At 38.8% G+C, this 16,711-nt stretch overlaps 1 protein-coding gene across 1 annotated transcript in view; it reads left to right on the forward strand.

Annotated features, from left to right (window-relative positions):
- The window catches only part of xylt1 (xylosyltransferase I), a 295,672-nt gene that overhangs the window by 244,814 nt on the left and 34,147 nt on the right, over positions 1-16,711 (forward strand). The window contains exon 9 of the mRNA XM_062032690.1: positions 3,181-3,379. Coding sequence (XP_061888674.1) covers positions 3,181-3,379 — 199 coding nt within the window. The remainder of the gene's footprint in view (positions 1-3,180; positions 3,380-16,711) is intronic.

A 16,711-nucleotide genomic window follows, 5' to 3' on the forward strand; every position in this document is an offset into this window, starting at 1 on the left:
GCAGTCTGGAAGGCTTCCACAAACAAACATATGCAATTGCAAAAACTAGGTTATAAATCAGACCATGTATGCAAAATTTACACCAATGCATATCCAATATATATATATATATATATATATATATATATATATATATATATATATATACAGTATATTACACAGTACAGGCCAAAAGTTTGGACACACCTTCTCCTCATTCAATGTCTTTTCTTTATTTTCATGACTGAAAGCATCAAAACTATGAATAAACACATGTGGAGTTATGTACTTAACAAAAAAAGGTGAAATAACTGAAAACATGTTTTATATTGTAGTTTCTTCAAAATAGCCACCCTTTGCTCTGATTACTGTTTTGCACACTCTTGGTATTCTCTCAATGAGCTTCAAGAGGTAGTCACCTGAAATGGTTTTAACTTCACAGGTGTCATAGTTTTGATGCCTTCAGTGACAAATCTACAATGTAAATAGTCATGAAAATAAAGGAAACGCATTGAAATGAGAGGGTGTGTCCAAATCTTTGGCCTGTACTGTATGTATATATATATATATATATATATATATATATATATATATATATATATATATATATATATATATATATATATATATATATATATATATATATATATATATATATATATATATATATATATACTATGAATAAACAATCTTATATATATATATATATATATATATATATATATATATATATATATATATATATATATATATATATATATATATATATATATATATATACTACCGTTCAAAAGTTTGGGGTCACAAAAGCACTGCACTTTTCAATGAAGATAACTTTAAACTAGTCTTAACTTTAAAGAAATACACTCTATACATTGCTAATGTGGTAAATTACTATTCTAGCTGGTTTTTGGTGCAATATCTACATAGGTGTATAGAGGCCCATTTCCAGCAACTATCACTCCAGTGTTCTAATGGTACAATGTGTTTGCTCATTGGCTCAGAAGGCTAATTGATGATTAGAAAACCTTTGTGCAATCATGTTCACACATCTGAAAACAGTTTAGCTCGTTACAGAAGCTACAAAACTGACCTTCCTTTGAGCAGATTGAGTTTCTGGAGCATCACATTTGTGGGGTCAATTATACGCTCAAAATGGCCAGAAAAAGAGAACTTTCATCTGAAACTCGACAGTCTATTCTTGTTCTTAGAAATTAAGGCTATTCCACAAAATTGTTTGGGTGACCCCAAACTTTTGAACGGTAGTGTATATATAAATATATACTGTATATAAATTATGGCTGTGAATCTTTGGGTGTCCCACGATTCGATTCAATATCGATTTTTGGGGTCACGATTCGATTCAAAATTGAATTGTTTTCAATTCAACATGATTCTCGATTCAAAAACGATTTTTTTTCCCGATTCAAAAGGATTCTCTATTCATTCAATACATAGGATTTCAGCAGGATCTACCCCAGTCTGCTGACATGGAAGCAGAGTAGTAGATTTTTGTAAAAAGCTTTTATAATTGTAAAGGACAATGTTTTATCAACTGTTTGCAATAATGTCAATTACTTTTAACTATTAAATGAACCAAAAATATGACTTATTTTATATTTGTGAAAATATTGGACACAGTGTGTTGTCAAGCTTATGAGATGCGATGCAAGTGTAAGCCACTGTGACACTATTGTTCTTTTTTTTTATTTTTTATAAATGTCTAATGATAATGTCAATGAGGGATTTTTAATCACTGCTATGTTGAAATTGTAACTAATATTGATACTCTTGTTGATAATATTCATTTTTGTTTCACTACTTTTGGTTTGTTCTGTGTCGTGTTTGTGTCTCCTCTCAATTGCTCTGTTTATTGCAGTTCTGAGTTTTGCTGGGTCAGTTTTGGTTTTGGAATTGGATTGCATTGTTATGGTTTTGTTTTGTTGGATTGATTAATTTAAAAAAAATATATATATATATTTTTTTTTAAATAAATAGATACAAATAAAAATAAAACAATTTTTTAAAATGAGAATCGATTCTGAATCGCACAATGTGAGAATCGTTATTCGAATTAGAATCGATTTTTTCCCACACCCCTATATATATATATATATATATATATATATATATATATATATATATATATATATTTAAAAAAAACTTTTTTTTTTTTAAAAATAAATAGATACAAATAAAAATAAAACAATTTTTTAAAATGAGAATCGATTCTGAATCGCACAATGTGAGAATCGTTATTCGAATTAGAATCGATTTTTTCCCACACCCCTATATATATATATATATATATATATATATATATATATATATATATATATATATATATATATATATATATATATATATATATGTATATATATATATATATATATATATATATATATATATATATATATATATATATATATATATATATACAGTATATATAAAATGTAGATTCAAATCATCATACACTTGCAGAACACCACATGAGCAAGCACTTTACTTAAAATCAAAAACACAGTCAATGACAGCCTTTTGCCTCCTCTAGTTAAATGGTAAATTATATTTGTTTATATAGCACTTTACTTTACCTGGAATGATACCCAAAGTGCTTTACATTATACATCACACTCACCCATAGAGACACACACATTCACACACTGATGGCAAAAGCTGCCATGCAAAGCGCAACCCGTCAGGAGCAGTTAGGGGTTCGGTGTCTTTCTCAGGGACACCTCGACATGAGCTCTCTAGGCCATGACCAAACCGAACCGAACTGGTTACAAGATGGCCACTGTACCCCATGAGCCATCTTCAAATAGGAGAGAATATAATGCACATAGCAATGGTGGTGCACAAGTTGTAGAGCAATAACACAACTGTAATTAGGGTTACTCTTAATGTTACTGTTTTCTAAAAAAAACAACTATTATAATTATTGGTGTTGCAGTTATGTCAGAAGCATTGCTCCAAATGCACATGTGCACAATAATGTAAATAAAGGTGACAATTAGCATGGAAGACACACATCTTTGATCAGTGTCTCGTCACTAAAGGTCACAGCATTGATGTGAGCCATGTCACACATCTCATTGACTGTTGGCTAACTGGTGGCATATACATCAACATCTCCTGAAGTTGAAAGATGAAAACAGCACATCAGATAGTTGCTAATGACTTCTCTCGGCTTCCTGACAGGTATTTCCCCATGGGCCACCCTGTGTCCGTGCATCTCTACTTTCAGTCAGACCAGTTCCAGGGCTACCTTGTCAGGCACCATGCCACCAATCTGGCTACAAGCAAGCTGGAGACCATGGAAACCTGGCTGGCGCCCAAGAAGAACTTCAAGTTGACCACTCCTCCCAAAAGCACATTCAGCAGGTTGCAGTTTGCAGAGGTAAGTCTGCATAAGGCTGTTTTGTTTTGCTTAGTTATTGTTGAGAGTAGTCTTGAGTCACCAAATCACTGAGCCTGTTGACGTTATCAGGAAATGTGCTCCATTTAAACGTTAAGCACAAAACAGGAAAGCACAGGACTTGTTGAAGTGGCATGCTGACCTTATTTCCATCGCTATCAGAATCAGAATCAGAAATACTTTAATAATCCCAGAGGGGAAATTAAGATTATCAACACAATCCCATTCAAGAGCAGACAAACATTACAGGGAGACAGAACAGGATCGCTGACGGGTCTGCCAACTTCAGGCGCCCCTTACAAAAAAGGTGAGAAACAGGTCAACGCTGGGGAGAAGAAGAAAAATATTCAGTCTAAGCCTGGGCCTCTGGAGAGGGGGTCCAAACTGAGGCCATGTTAAAAAAATAAAAAAAAACTCATAGCCATAGCACATATAAACATGTGTGTAAGAGGGAAACATCGAAGAACACAAAGAACATTAAAGACATTAAAAGAGCAAAGCTGATGCAACCAGCCACTTCTACACACAGCCACAAAAGTAAAACAACAACAACAACAACAACAACAAAAAAACATGGACCGTATTTTTCGGAGTATAAGTCGCACCGGAGTATAAGTCGCACCTGCCGAAAATGCATAATAAAGAAGGAAAAAAAACATATATAAGTCGCACTGTAGCATAAGTCGCATTTTTGGGGAAATATATTTGATAAAACCCAACACCAAGAATAGACATTTGAAAGGCAATTTAAAATAAATAAAGAATAGTGAACAACAGGCTGAATAAGTGTACGTTATATGACGCATAAATAACCAACTGAGAACGTGCCTGGTATGTTAATGTAACATATTATGGTAAGAGTCATTCAAATAACTATAACATATAGAACATGCTATATACGTTTACCAAACAATCTGTCACTCCTAATCGCTAAATCCCATGGAATTTTATATGTTTAGTCCAGTGGTTCTTAACCTTGGTTCGATCGAACCCTAGGGGTTCGGTGAGTCGGGCTCAGGGGTTCGGCGGAGGTGAAAACACACCCGACTCATCGTGTAAATACAAACTTCTCCCTATCGCCGTATTACGGATACGGCAACAGCTGACTGATTTGCAGGTGTGTAATTTGTTGTGAGTTTATGCACTGTGTTGGTTTTGTTGTTTGAACCACCAGTTTGTTGTATGCACCAGTAAAAAAAACATGGTAACACTTTGGTATGGGGAACATATTCACCATTAATTAGTTGCTTATTAACATGGAAATTAGTAACATAATGGCTCTTTACTAGTCATTATTAAGTACTTATTAATGCCTTATTCGGCATGGCCTCATTATAACCCTAACCCTCTAACCCTGACCCTAACCCTAACCAAAAAACTCTAAATTAAGTCTTTATTACTTAGAATATATTCCCCTAGTGTCCAAATAACTCTAAATTAAGTCTTTGTTACTTAGAATATGTTCCCCATACTAAAGTGTTACCAAAAACATATACTGTAACTTTGTCTTGAATTTTAAAAAAAAACATTTTATTTTTCACTAAAGAAGGGTTCGGTGAATGCGCATATGAAACTGGTGGTGTTCGGTACCTCCAACAAGGTTAAGAACCACTGGTCTAGTCTCTTACATGAATGAGCTAAATAATATTATTTGATATTTTACGGTAATGTGTTAATAATTTCACACATAAGTCGCTCCTGAGTATAAGTCGCACCCCCGGCCAAACTATGAAAAAAACTGCGACTTATAGTCCAAAAAATACGGTACACTGTGGTGGCCTCTGCATGTTCCACGCCATCGTCTGCTGGGGTGGGAGGAGCATGGCCAGAGACAGGAGCAGACCCAACAAAGCAACCAAGAGAGCCGACTCCACCCTTGGCCGCCCCCACTAACTCTCGGCCAGTGTCCAGTCCGCATGGATGAGCGAGGTTACGTCCAAGGAGGCCGAGGTGTCCGATACCTGCTCATTCAGCCAAGACACTGTGAAGCTTGTCCGTCCCGTCCCTGTCTCTTCATCCGCATCTCCTCCAGTCTCTCCAAACGGACTTTGGTGTGGCAGAGACCCAGCAGCTGGTCCCCATGGCCAAAAGGCTTCCGGGAGGCAGATCCAGAAGTTCACAAAAAAGCACCGCAGAAGTCACGAAAGTGCCACCCCTTGTCACACAGTCCCAAAGGGTCCTGAACCAAAAAGCTAAAAAAAACACATGAAAACAAGAGGGAAACATTGGGAACACAAAAGGATGACACAAGAGCACAGAGCTCCTGCTACCAGAAGCCACTTGGGAAAAAATAAATAAAATCTACGGTGACTTTGCCATTCAGAGAAGTCAATTAACTTGTCATCAAAATGATGCATATAATGGATTCATTCAAGTTCATAGGTATAGTCTCACATCTTGTGTATTTCTTGATCCCATATGGAGTGTCCCCTCACCTTCACAGTAGAATGAGTCCCTTGATTGTTTCTTTTTGAGCAGGACCCAGCAGCCTTGGCAGGTCTCCTTGTAGCAAACACAAAATTAGCTGAGTGAATGTAAACTGACATTTTTGCATCGGTTCGTCACTTTCCTCGCTGCGGGGGTCGCATTTGAAATGTCATCAAATCTACGAACGGATTGGACACGGTCTGTTTTGTGCCCGGCCGGGGGCCTCGCTTGTGTCCACCTGGACACTCCCAGACTCGGTTTGACCTTTTTGCAGACATCTCAAAGGGAGCGCAAAAGGAGTGCAGACACCGAGTCGCCGTGCAGTTCCTGCTCTCTAAGCCCCCCGCTTCTGTGCCGAGCGTATAAAACCCTGAGTGACAGCGAAGTGATGTGAGCGGTGGCTTTTATCTGAACGCTCAGCCTTACATTGCGTGCAGCAACTGTCCGTCAGTCTGCTTTTCAGTCCGTCACACAAAACGAGAGCAGAAAAACCTTAAGTAAGACGGCGTGGCATCGCAATAGTCGGAAGAGATATGACCCTTATACAAAAGATATATGCTGGACTTGCGAGATAAACCATATGCTTGGTTAAAAATGTGTTCCCTCTTTTACTGCATGGTCTATAACCAGAGTACTTAAAGTGGTGCAGTCAAACTGTGTGTATCACCTCAACTTTTACATGACATTGAGAAGCTTTACACAAAACAATGACATAGGGCTGGGCGACATTACGGTTTAATAGTTAATACCGGTATATTTTAGAAAGCTAAACAGAGCAGCATGATTAGCTGTTTTTTTCCCCCTCTTTGGTTCACCCCCTCCCCTTGTGTGTTTATGGAGGCTTCTCTCTGACGCGCAATGACGTGCTGTGCATCCAAAAAAAAAATTTAAATGACCGGGTGCTGTTGACTTTTCGACTCCGGAGTGAGCAATGCTTTCGACAGCGACTGCGTTTGGTGGGTGACTACAGCAGGGGTCCCTAGACTACGGCCCGTGTCCAAAATCCGACCCGCGGGATGTCCCAAGAAAAAAGTTTTTAGTTTTTTTTATTACTATTTTTTTTAAATCCTTCCTTTTCTAATCCATTTTAAGTTAAAGTTAAAGTTAAAGTACCAATGATTGTCACACACACACTAGGTGTGGTGAAATTTGTCCTCTGCATTTGACCCATCCCCTTGGGGAGCAGTGGGCAGCAGCGGCGCCGCGCCCGGGAATCATTTTGGTGATTTAACCCCCAATTCCAACCCTTGATGCTGAGTGCCAAGCAGGGAGGTTATGGGTCCCATTTTTATAGTCTTTGGTATGACTCGGCTGGGATTTGAACTCCAACCTACCCTACCGCTTGTTACTCCGGGTGTCTCCTAGCCGCTCAGGCAATTCATATTGTCTAAACATGCATTTCCCCATCGATAACGTGACATCATCGCGCTCGGAATATACATATATGTTTACATACACTTGTAAAGAACATAATATCATGGCTGTCTTGAGTTTCCAATCATTTCTACAACTCTTATTTTTTTGTGATATAGTGATTGGAGCACATACTTGTTGCTCACAAAAAACATTCATGAAGTTTGGAAAATGTGAGCAAATCTGCTGGGTCAAAAGTATACATACAGCAATGTTATATTTGGTTACATGTCCCTTGGCAAGTTTCACTGCAATAAGGCGCTTTTGGTAACCATCCACAAGCTTCTGGTTGAATTTTTTTACCACTCCTCTTGACAGAATTGGTGCAGTTCAGCTAAATGTGTTGGTTTTCTGACATGGACTTGTTTCTTCAGCATTGTCCACACGTTTAAGTCAGGACTTTGGGAAGGCCATTCTAAAACCTTAATTCTAGCCTGATTTAGCCATTCCTTTACCACTTTTGACGTGTGTTTGGGGTCATTGTCCTGTTGGAACACCCAACTGCGCCCAAGACCCAACCTCCGGGCTGATGATTTTAGGTTGTCCTGAAGAATTTGGAGGTAATCCTCCTTTTTCATTGTCCCATTTACTCTCTGTAAAGCACCAGTTCCATTGGCAGCAAAACAGGCCCAGAGCATAATACTACCACCACCATGCTCGACGGTAGGCATGGTGTTCCTGGGATTAAAGGCCTCACCTTTTCTCCTCCAATCATATTGCTGGGTATTGTGGCCAAAGAGCTGAATTTTTGTTTCATCAGACATCACATGGACAAAGATAAGACTTTCTGGAGGAAAGTTCTGTGCTATACTTTTGACCCAGCAGATTTGGTGACATGTTCCGTTGACCCATAACAAATTCATAAGAGAACCAAACATCATGAATGTTTTTTGTGACCAACAAGTATGTGCTCCAATCACTCCATCACAAAAAAATAAGAGTTGTAGAAGTTATTGTAACTCAAGACAGCCATGACATTATGTTCTTTACAAACTTTTGATCACAACTGTATATATATATATATATATATATATATACATAGCCTGGCCCCCGGCCAATTTTTTTTAACCCAATGCGGCCCCCGAGTCAAAAGGTTTGGGGACCCATGGACTACAGCTTTATTTAAACATACAACCATTTGCTTTAATAATAATAATAATAATACCTGGGATTTATATAGCGCTTTTCTAAGTACCCAAAGTCGCTTTACATGTTAAAAACCCATCATTCATTCACACCTGGTGGTGGTAAGCTACTTTCATAGCCACAGCTGCCCTGTGGTAGACTGACGGAACCTATATGTCTCCTTGTAGCAATTTGATCACTAATCTCATCTGTTTATGTTGTTCACTTCTGTTAGCGACTTAGTACAGTAGCTTACGATAGCTCCTCTCTGCTGCTTGCTCGGTCTGTCAAATATTTAACTATAACTCGGTTTAAAAGTGCTTCTAGCCATAGCCTGTGCGGACTAAAGTACTGTAGTGTAGCGGCTGGGAGGCTGAAAATCAGCGTCGGGTGTGTTGATTCCCCCGCCAGGAGGGGAGCGCACAACTGAATGTGCGGCGGCAGGAGCTTGAGCCGTAACACAAAGCTAATCATTTGTATTAGTTTTAATCAGCTCCTTAAGTCATCCAGCAGATATAAAATTATTAAATGATATTGCTGAATACACGATACGTCTATTATTTTTCATTGATGTTGACCCACACACGTAGGACAGAAGATTCTCTGTCCATCGTCTTGCCTAATTTCTCACAGCCATTTGTGCGTAACTGTGCCAGTTTGCACGCATATTTTAACCGACTTAAATACAGACGTAAGACAGTGGCCACAGAACAGTTTCAGTCTAGATAAATCACATTGCCAGTGCTAAATGATTATATTTGCAGTTCCCCTTCCCAGTGTTGTGGGTGTTCTGATAATCAGCACATACTGTATTCATGAAGACAGACACGATAAATCGATTGCTCATTTAAGACACGTAATCCTCTGTGCACAACCTTAGTAGATCAGCTTTGCTTTGTGCTATCAATTTTCCACATGTTTGTACATGCAAACCTTTAGTTGATCAGGCCCCAATGTATTACAAATCTAATGTGTCCTTAAAGGCCTACTGAAACCCACTACTACCGACCACGCAGTCTGATAGTTTATATATCAATGATAATATCTTAACATTGCAACACATGCCAATACGGCCGGGTTAACTTATAAAGTGCAGTTTTAAATTTCCCGGGAAACTTCCGGTTGAAAATGTCTAAGTATGATGACGTTTGCGCGTGACGGCAATGGTTGAAAAGGAAGTATTCGGACACATTGTATCCCAATACAAACAGCTCTGTTTTCATCGCAAAATTCCACAGTATTCTGGACATTTGTGTTGGTGAATCTTCTGCAATTTGTTCAATTAACAATGGAAACTGCAAAGAAGAAAGCTGTAGGTGGGATCGGTGTATTAGCGGCTGGCTGCAGCAACACAACCAGGAGGACTTTGACTTGGATAGCAGACGCTCTACCGTGACTACAGCTTTGGCTTCCAAACATTTGATCGCTTGCCCGTACGTGCGTGTCGCTATGTGCATGTCACGTACGTAACTTTAGGGAAATATATGTTTTTTGCCGACCCTGATGGCGGCCGGGGTGTCGTCGAAAGCTACAACGCGCACCGCTGTCCTCACCTTGACTTCCTCCGTCTCCGGGCCGCCGACCGCATCGATGATCGGGTGAAGTCCTTCGTCGCGCCGTCGATCGCTGGAACGCAGGTGAGCACGGGTGTTGATGAGCAGATGAGAGCTGGCGTAGTTGCAGTTAAGCACGATGCTATCACGTTAGCTCCGTAGCTAAAGTGCTTCGCCGATGTATTGTCGTGGAGATAAAAGTCACTGTGAATGTCCATTTTGCGTTCTCGACTCTCATTTTCAAGAGGATATAGTATCTGAGGTGGTTTAAAATACAAATCTGTGATCCACAATAGAAAAAGGAGAGAGTGTGGAATCCAATGAGCCCTTTTACCTAAGTTACGGTCAGAGCGAAAAAAGATACGTCCTGCACTGCACTCTAGTCCTTCACTCTCACGTTCCTCATCCACGAAATTAATGGGGTAATCGTCGCTTTCTCGGTCCGAATCGCTCTCGCTGCTGGTGTAAACAATGGGGAAATGTGAGGAGCCCTTCAACCTGTGACGTCACGCTACTTCCGGTACAGGCAAGGCTTTTTTTTATCAGCGACCAAAAGTTGCGAACTTTATCGTTGATGTTCTCTACTAAATCCTTTCAGCAAAAATATGGCAATATCGCGAAATGATCAAGTATGACACATAGAATGGATCTGCTATCCCCGTTTGAATAAAAAAATGTCATTTCAGTAGGCCTTTAACAAAAGAGGTAAGCCAGAAGAAAGGATGATCAGTTAGTTGTAATTTGCATTGTCTGCATTATAAACATCATACGGAAGCATGTTTTGGATTTACTTTTACACTACATGTAAATACATGAGAGGGACAGGAATGCCTGCCCAGAGAGTCAAAATTAAAATTAAAAAAGCCTTTCAGTATAATTTGATGCAGTTTTACACAGCTGAATGCTTAATAATCTACAATAACTAACATTGCTTAACAAAAGAACTGATCATCAAGTATGCATGGTATCAACAGCATGGTAAATGACTCATATACTGCAAGTATACAAACAACAACAACACTGTAAAATATTCACAATGTGTACACTCCAGTAATAAAATAAATGCGAAAAACGCTCATGCATTGGCATTTGAATTAAGCGATGACTAATGTGATATCCAGCCGTTCGTGTTTGTATCCTTGCAGTGGTGTGGCGTCATGGTCATTATAACCTTCACGGCTGGACTAAACAATATCAGGAGCACTGACCTACATTTACAACTTCAATTTTAATAAATGGATTTGCTCTCAAAAGTTTACTACCTTCATTCTAAAGTGTGTTTATTGGCTGCACTGCTTCCATGTATGTTTGATTTGTTTTGCCAAATCAGAGTTCAGCTTCTCTCTAATTCTAATTCTAATGTAAACTTCCCCGGTTGTTCTGAATCAGTAGTGCTGGCCTAATCTAATTTCAAATTATTTTAACACAGCCAGCTGGCGGGGTACAATAATACTTTAACATTCTACGTCCTCTAATTGGTTGACCAGGGCAAAACTGTTCGACGAGTCGCATTCCATAAAATGAATAGTTTGTAGTAGTGCTGTCCCGATACCAATATTTTGGTACCGGTACCAAAATGTATTTCGATACTTTTCGGTACTTCTCGATACTTTTCTAAATAGAGGGGACCACAAAAATGTTGCATTATTGGCTTTATTTTAACAAAAAATCGTACAATACATTAAACATATGTTTCTTATTGCAAGTTTGTCCTTAAATATAATAGTGAACATACAAGACAAGTTGACTTTTAGTAGTAAGTAAGGAAACAAAGGCTCTAAATTTAGTCTGCTGACATATGCAGTACCATATTGTGTCATTTTCCATTCTATTATTTTGTCAGAATTATGAAGGACAAGTGGTAGAAAATGTATTATTAATCCACTTGTTCATTTACTGTTAATATCTGCTTACTTTCTTTTTTAACATGTTCTATCTACACTTCTGTTAAAATGTAATAATCACTTATTATTCTGTTGTTTGGATACTTTACATTAGTTTTGAATGATACCACAAATTTGGGTATTATCCCGATACCAAGTAGTTACAGGATCAGACATTGGTCATATTTAAAGTCCTCATGTGTCCAGGGACATATTTACTGAGTTTATAAACATAATATACATTTTTTTAAAACTACAAAAGATTTAGTGATGCTAAAAATATTGATGTTATCATAGCAGTATCGACTAGATACGCTTCTGTACTTGGTATCATTACAGTGGATGTTAGGTGTAGATCCACCAATGGCGTTTGTTTACATTGTGAAGCCGGTGAGCTACGGTGTGTAGTGAAACATGTTTAGCTATTCTTAGCTTGCTAGCCATGTTTTAAAGCACCTCTTCCTGAGGGCGTTTCAGTGTTATAACTTCACTTTTATCATTAGTTTTTAGGCCAAAATGCGTCCGTTCTCCCTTTTCTGTCTACACACTGTGTCTGCTTGTAAGTACTCCGTGATTGTGCGCTGCCGAACATGCTCCTCTGCTCGTAAAACCAGCAATGACACAACGTGACGACGACGGGCGGGGGAGCGGTACTTTTTAGCGGCGGTATAGTACCGAATATGATTCATTAGTATCGCGGTACTATACTAATACTGGTATACCGTACAACCCTAGTTCGTAGCCATCTACACACAATACATTGACGGTAGAAATTTTAAGAATGTAAAACATTTCTGGTAAATGTGATGTATTATATTCCAATTCTTTATCTTTTTGTCATGTTATCAGATAAATAGTGATTTACCAGATGGTGTTGTAGTACAGAGGTGTGCAGTTGTCTAAACCCTTTATCACTGAGTCGTTACATTTACACCTGTTATATTTGGTGTATTATTGATGGTGTAGATAATGGCAACATAATAGTGGTGGTATTAAGAGGTGGATTAAGTCAGTTGAATGTCCTATGAAGGTACTAAATGCATCCTTTTATCTTGAAGCCAACCCTTATAAAAGGCCAATACAGTTGACCTTTATTAGGTGTGCTTTTATTGCACTCTCTACTTTTCATCCTGTCCACCTTATCTATCGCTCGCTCCACATTATATCATCGGTAACGAGCATCAATCCATCCATCCTATCCTCTGTGGTTCAGTAGTGCGTCAGGGGAGTTCTCTGACGCCACGGAAAACTCCTGTGTTTGATTACATCCACAAAGGAGCACAACTATTAAGGCTGTGAATGGGGCCCTAAGCGGCACTTGTGCCCTGAGGTTTTAAGCAAGGCCAGATGCAGACTGCACATGTCCACGCTGCTGCCTGATCAAATTGACTTGCCTTAATTAATAGAGATGTCAGACTGTGGACACCAGAAACCCAGTGACAGGATAGAAAAGTTTGCATGAGCACAGAGAAAAAATTGAGTAGAGGTCGCATCATTAGAGTCTTACAGTGTTGGCGCAAGGAATTTTCAAAATGGGGTCCCAGGGACCCCATCAAGTCATAAAAATGGGGTCCCATGGTATATATTTGGGGTCGCACTTTTTTGTAAGCGTTTTTAAAACAAATGATAAATGTATGCATTATCCTGTTATATCTCACATTCTATATTGTGTTTTGGAAAAAGGTTGTCATAAATGTTACTTAATTTATTAAAAAAAAGAATTCAGAAGAAAACTATTTTTTATGCATATGTTAATTTATTCAGTTATAAACATTCATTCACCTTCTTATTTCATTCATGGATCTAAACTTTACTGCTGCCAGTATTATTTTCTATATTTTTATTTGATAAGTTGTAGGTGTATTTATTTCAGCATAAAGGTGTAAAAAGTGTTTTGCTTCGGTCATGAAATTATGATAATCGTGTGTAAATGGAATTGATTATTCTCACCTGTCCTTTAAAAACCGCCACATCTACACTTTCATGGCAAATAATGCCAACAAACTTAGAATTTGGCAAGTTAGTTTCAATGTCTTTTAATGCAGTGGCACTCAATGCTTCTAGCATTTCATCTCTGGCTTGGTGATGGTCATAAGCTGTGTGTTCCCCTTTAAGAATGGCGGTATGTGGGGTGAGTGACGTGTGTAAGTGAGTGGGCGAGTTAGGAGAGGGAGCGCTAGCATGTTCAGGTGTGTTAATAGCATGGTGGATGTCCGCTTGGCTTTGTGGAAAACATACACTACCGTTCAAAAGTTTGGGGTCACATTGAAATGTCCTTATTTTTGAAGGAAAAGCACTGTACTTTTCAAGGAAGATAACTTTAAAGAAATACACTCTATACATTGCTAATGTGGTAAATGACTATTCCAGCTGCAAATGTCTGGTTTTTGGTGCAATATCTACATAGGTGTATAGAGGCCCATTTCCAGAAACTATCACTCCAGTGTTCTAATGGTACAATGTGTTTGCTCATTGGCTCAGAAGGCTAATTGATGATTAGAAAACCCTTGTGCAATCATGTTCACACATCTGAAAACAGTTTAGCTCGTTACAGAAGCTACAAAACTGACCTTCCTTTGAGCAGATTGAGTTTCTGGAGCATCACATTTGTGGGGTCAATTAAACGCTCAAAATGGCCAGAAAAAGAGAACTTTCATCTGAAACTCGACAGTCTATTCTTGTTCTTAGAAATGAAGGCTATTCCACAAAATTGTTTGGGTCACCCCAAACTTTTGAACGGTAGTGTAAATGAAGAGTTGTAACATATCGACGGATTTGTCATTCCGTCCAAAGAGCGGAATTGTAGGGACCCAAATTGGAGGGTGTTTCTTGGTGCCTGGTTAGGCTGGATCTTTGAAAATCAGTCCACCCGGTCGTAAAGGTGTTCCTTTTCTTAGCCCGTTCACATGGCGTGCAAAACATCTTCCCATCTTCATAAGTGAGCCATTGCTGAAAAGTGGCTCCTTGAGCCACTTTTCAGTGAAGCTTCGCTTCAAAACAACAACACCTGGGAGTCCTAATACCGGAAATGCAGTATTTGTGTTGGATAAAACTTTCGGCGAATCAAAATTTGAGAAATTGTACCGGAAATTGCATTACTTTGAAGTCGATCAATAACTAATAGAAACAAATCAAAACACCAACGGAAAGCGATAATCGGTAAAAAAAAAAATCTGCGTCCTTTCTAATTTCAATGCGTAAAAAGACACAAAAAATGAGTCTCGTTTTCTACAATGGAGAAGGTCTCTGGTTCTGGATAGCATGAGTGCTGACATACTCTTACTGGAAAGAAGATACAGTCCATGAGTGCATGCAGCTGGATAGTTGGCAGCATCCAGTCATCTGCTGATGTTTCACCGTCTGCTCGGGAAAGTGCTTCAAAATGAGGTTACCAGATCAGAATTAGTTGAGCAAAAGCGCCTTCTTCTAAGTATAGCTATAAGTGCAGCAAGGTCATAAGCTTATGACTGGGTGTGCAAATGTGTGTAGGTCCTAAGCCCAAGCTTATTGGGTTACAGGCACCAAGGCACAGGTTGTGTGCGGAGGTCATCTTAAGCTACAGGCCCGAGCTGAAATGGGCCACTACCTAATCCCTGTTTGACCCATTTCCATTCTGAAGAAAGAGTGGTGTCTACCTGCACACGTAGTCTCACAAAGACGGTGAGAGCAGTCAGTCCCAAAGTTTAATTTTTTTCGATGAAAGCTTGTTTTGTAAGCCTCACCGACAGGTGAGTGAGCCAAAGTAACTAGCTAGAGATGTAAAACAGGGCTACACAGATAATCAAATTTGAATCACTATAGTGATTTTAGCTGAAACGATTAAACAAGAGTGATTGTTGGTGATATGAATATTTTAAAAGCAGGCTCCGCTGCATATCAAATCAAGCACTTTAACAGCCATGCAACAGAAGAGCAACAGCGGCTTGTCTTGAAGCCCCGCAAACAGCTCCCGCCTTTTCCCTAGAAGTCGCATTGAGTGTTTTTATTGGATTACTCGATTAATTGAAGAAATGAATCAATAGATTCCTCGATTAATAAATTATCAATAGCTGCAGCCCGAGAGACCTTCTCCCCATTGGAATGCATGCAGCCCCCGCATCTGCACATGCGTATGAATCCGGGGAATGGGGTAATGCGCAAATGTAATTGCACATTGAAAGATTTTTTCACGTAAGTACAATCGTTACACTAAATGCATTATTGAATTCATTTAAATTTGATTACCGTATTTTCCGGACTATAAGGCGAACTTAAAATCTTTTTTTTTTCCTCAAAACTTGACAGTGCGCCTTATAACCCTAATGTAAGGATAAATTCAGGTTTTCCTTACCGACCTTGAAGCAAGTATTTTTGGTACATGGTGTAATGATAAGTGTGACCAGTCGATGGCAGTCAAACATAAGAGATATGTGTAGACTGCACTATGATGGCAATATTAATCAAGTAAACAACACCAACATTGTATATGTTCCATTGAAAATATAGGACATTACACACAGCGCTCAAAAAACTATCAAAATGTTTTAGTACGACTTTGGTAAGCTATGAAGCCGCACCGTTTGATGTGATTCAACATACGAGTATTATTATGGTGTGTGTGTATGGAAAGACATATTATCTGGCGTTTTGTTTCGCAATATTATCCAAAAGTTACTTTTCTTACCTTCTGGTACCTGCTGATCTCTATTTGGGATCTGCATAAATCCTGAAAAATTGCGCGCGTCCGCCTTCGTAGCCCGTACCGACACCGTAGTCGATAAGCTTCTTATTTTTCTCTATCTTCTTGTTATGAGACATTCATCCTCCGCTGTTGCCATTTCTAATAAAAAGTAGTGTAAAGTTCTTACTTATATCTGTCAGTAAACTCGCCATGAAAGAGCTAAAACATACCGGTGTAGTGAGTTTACATTATT

The sequence above is a fragment of the Entelurus aequoreus genome, linkage group LG22 (assembly GCF_033978785.1).
Source record: "Entelurus aequoreus isolate RoL-2023_Sb linkage group LG22, RoL_Eaeq_v1.1, whole genome shotgun sequence".
Lineage (NCBI taxonomy): Eukaryota > Metazoa > Chordata > Actinopteri > Syngnathiformes > Syngnathidae > Entelurus > Entelurus aequoreus.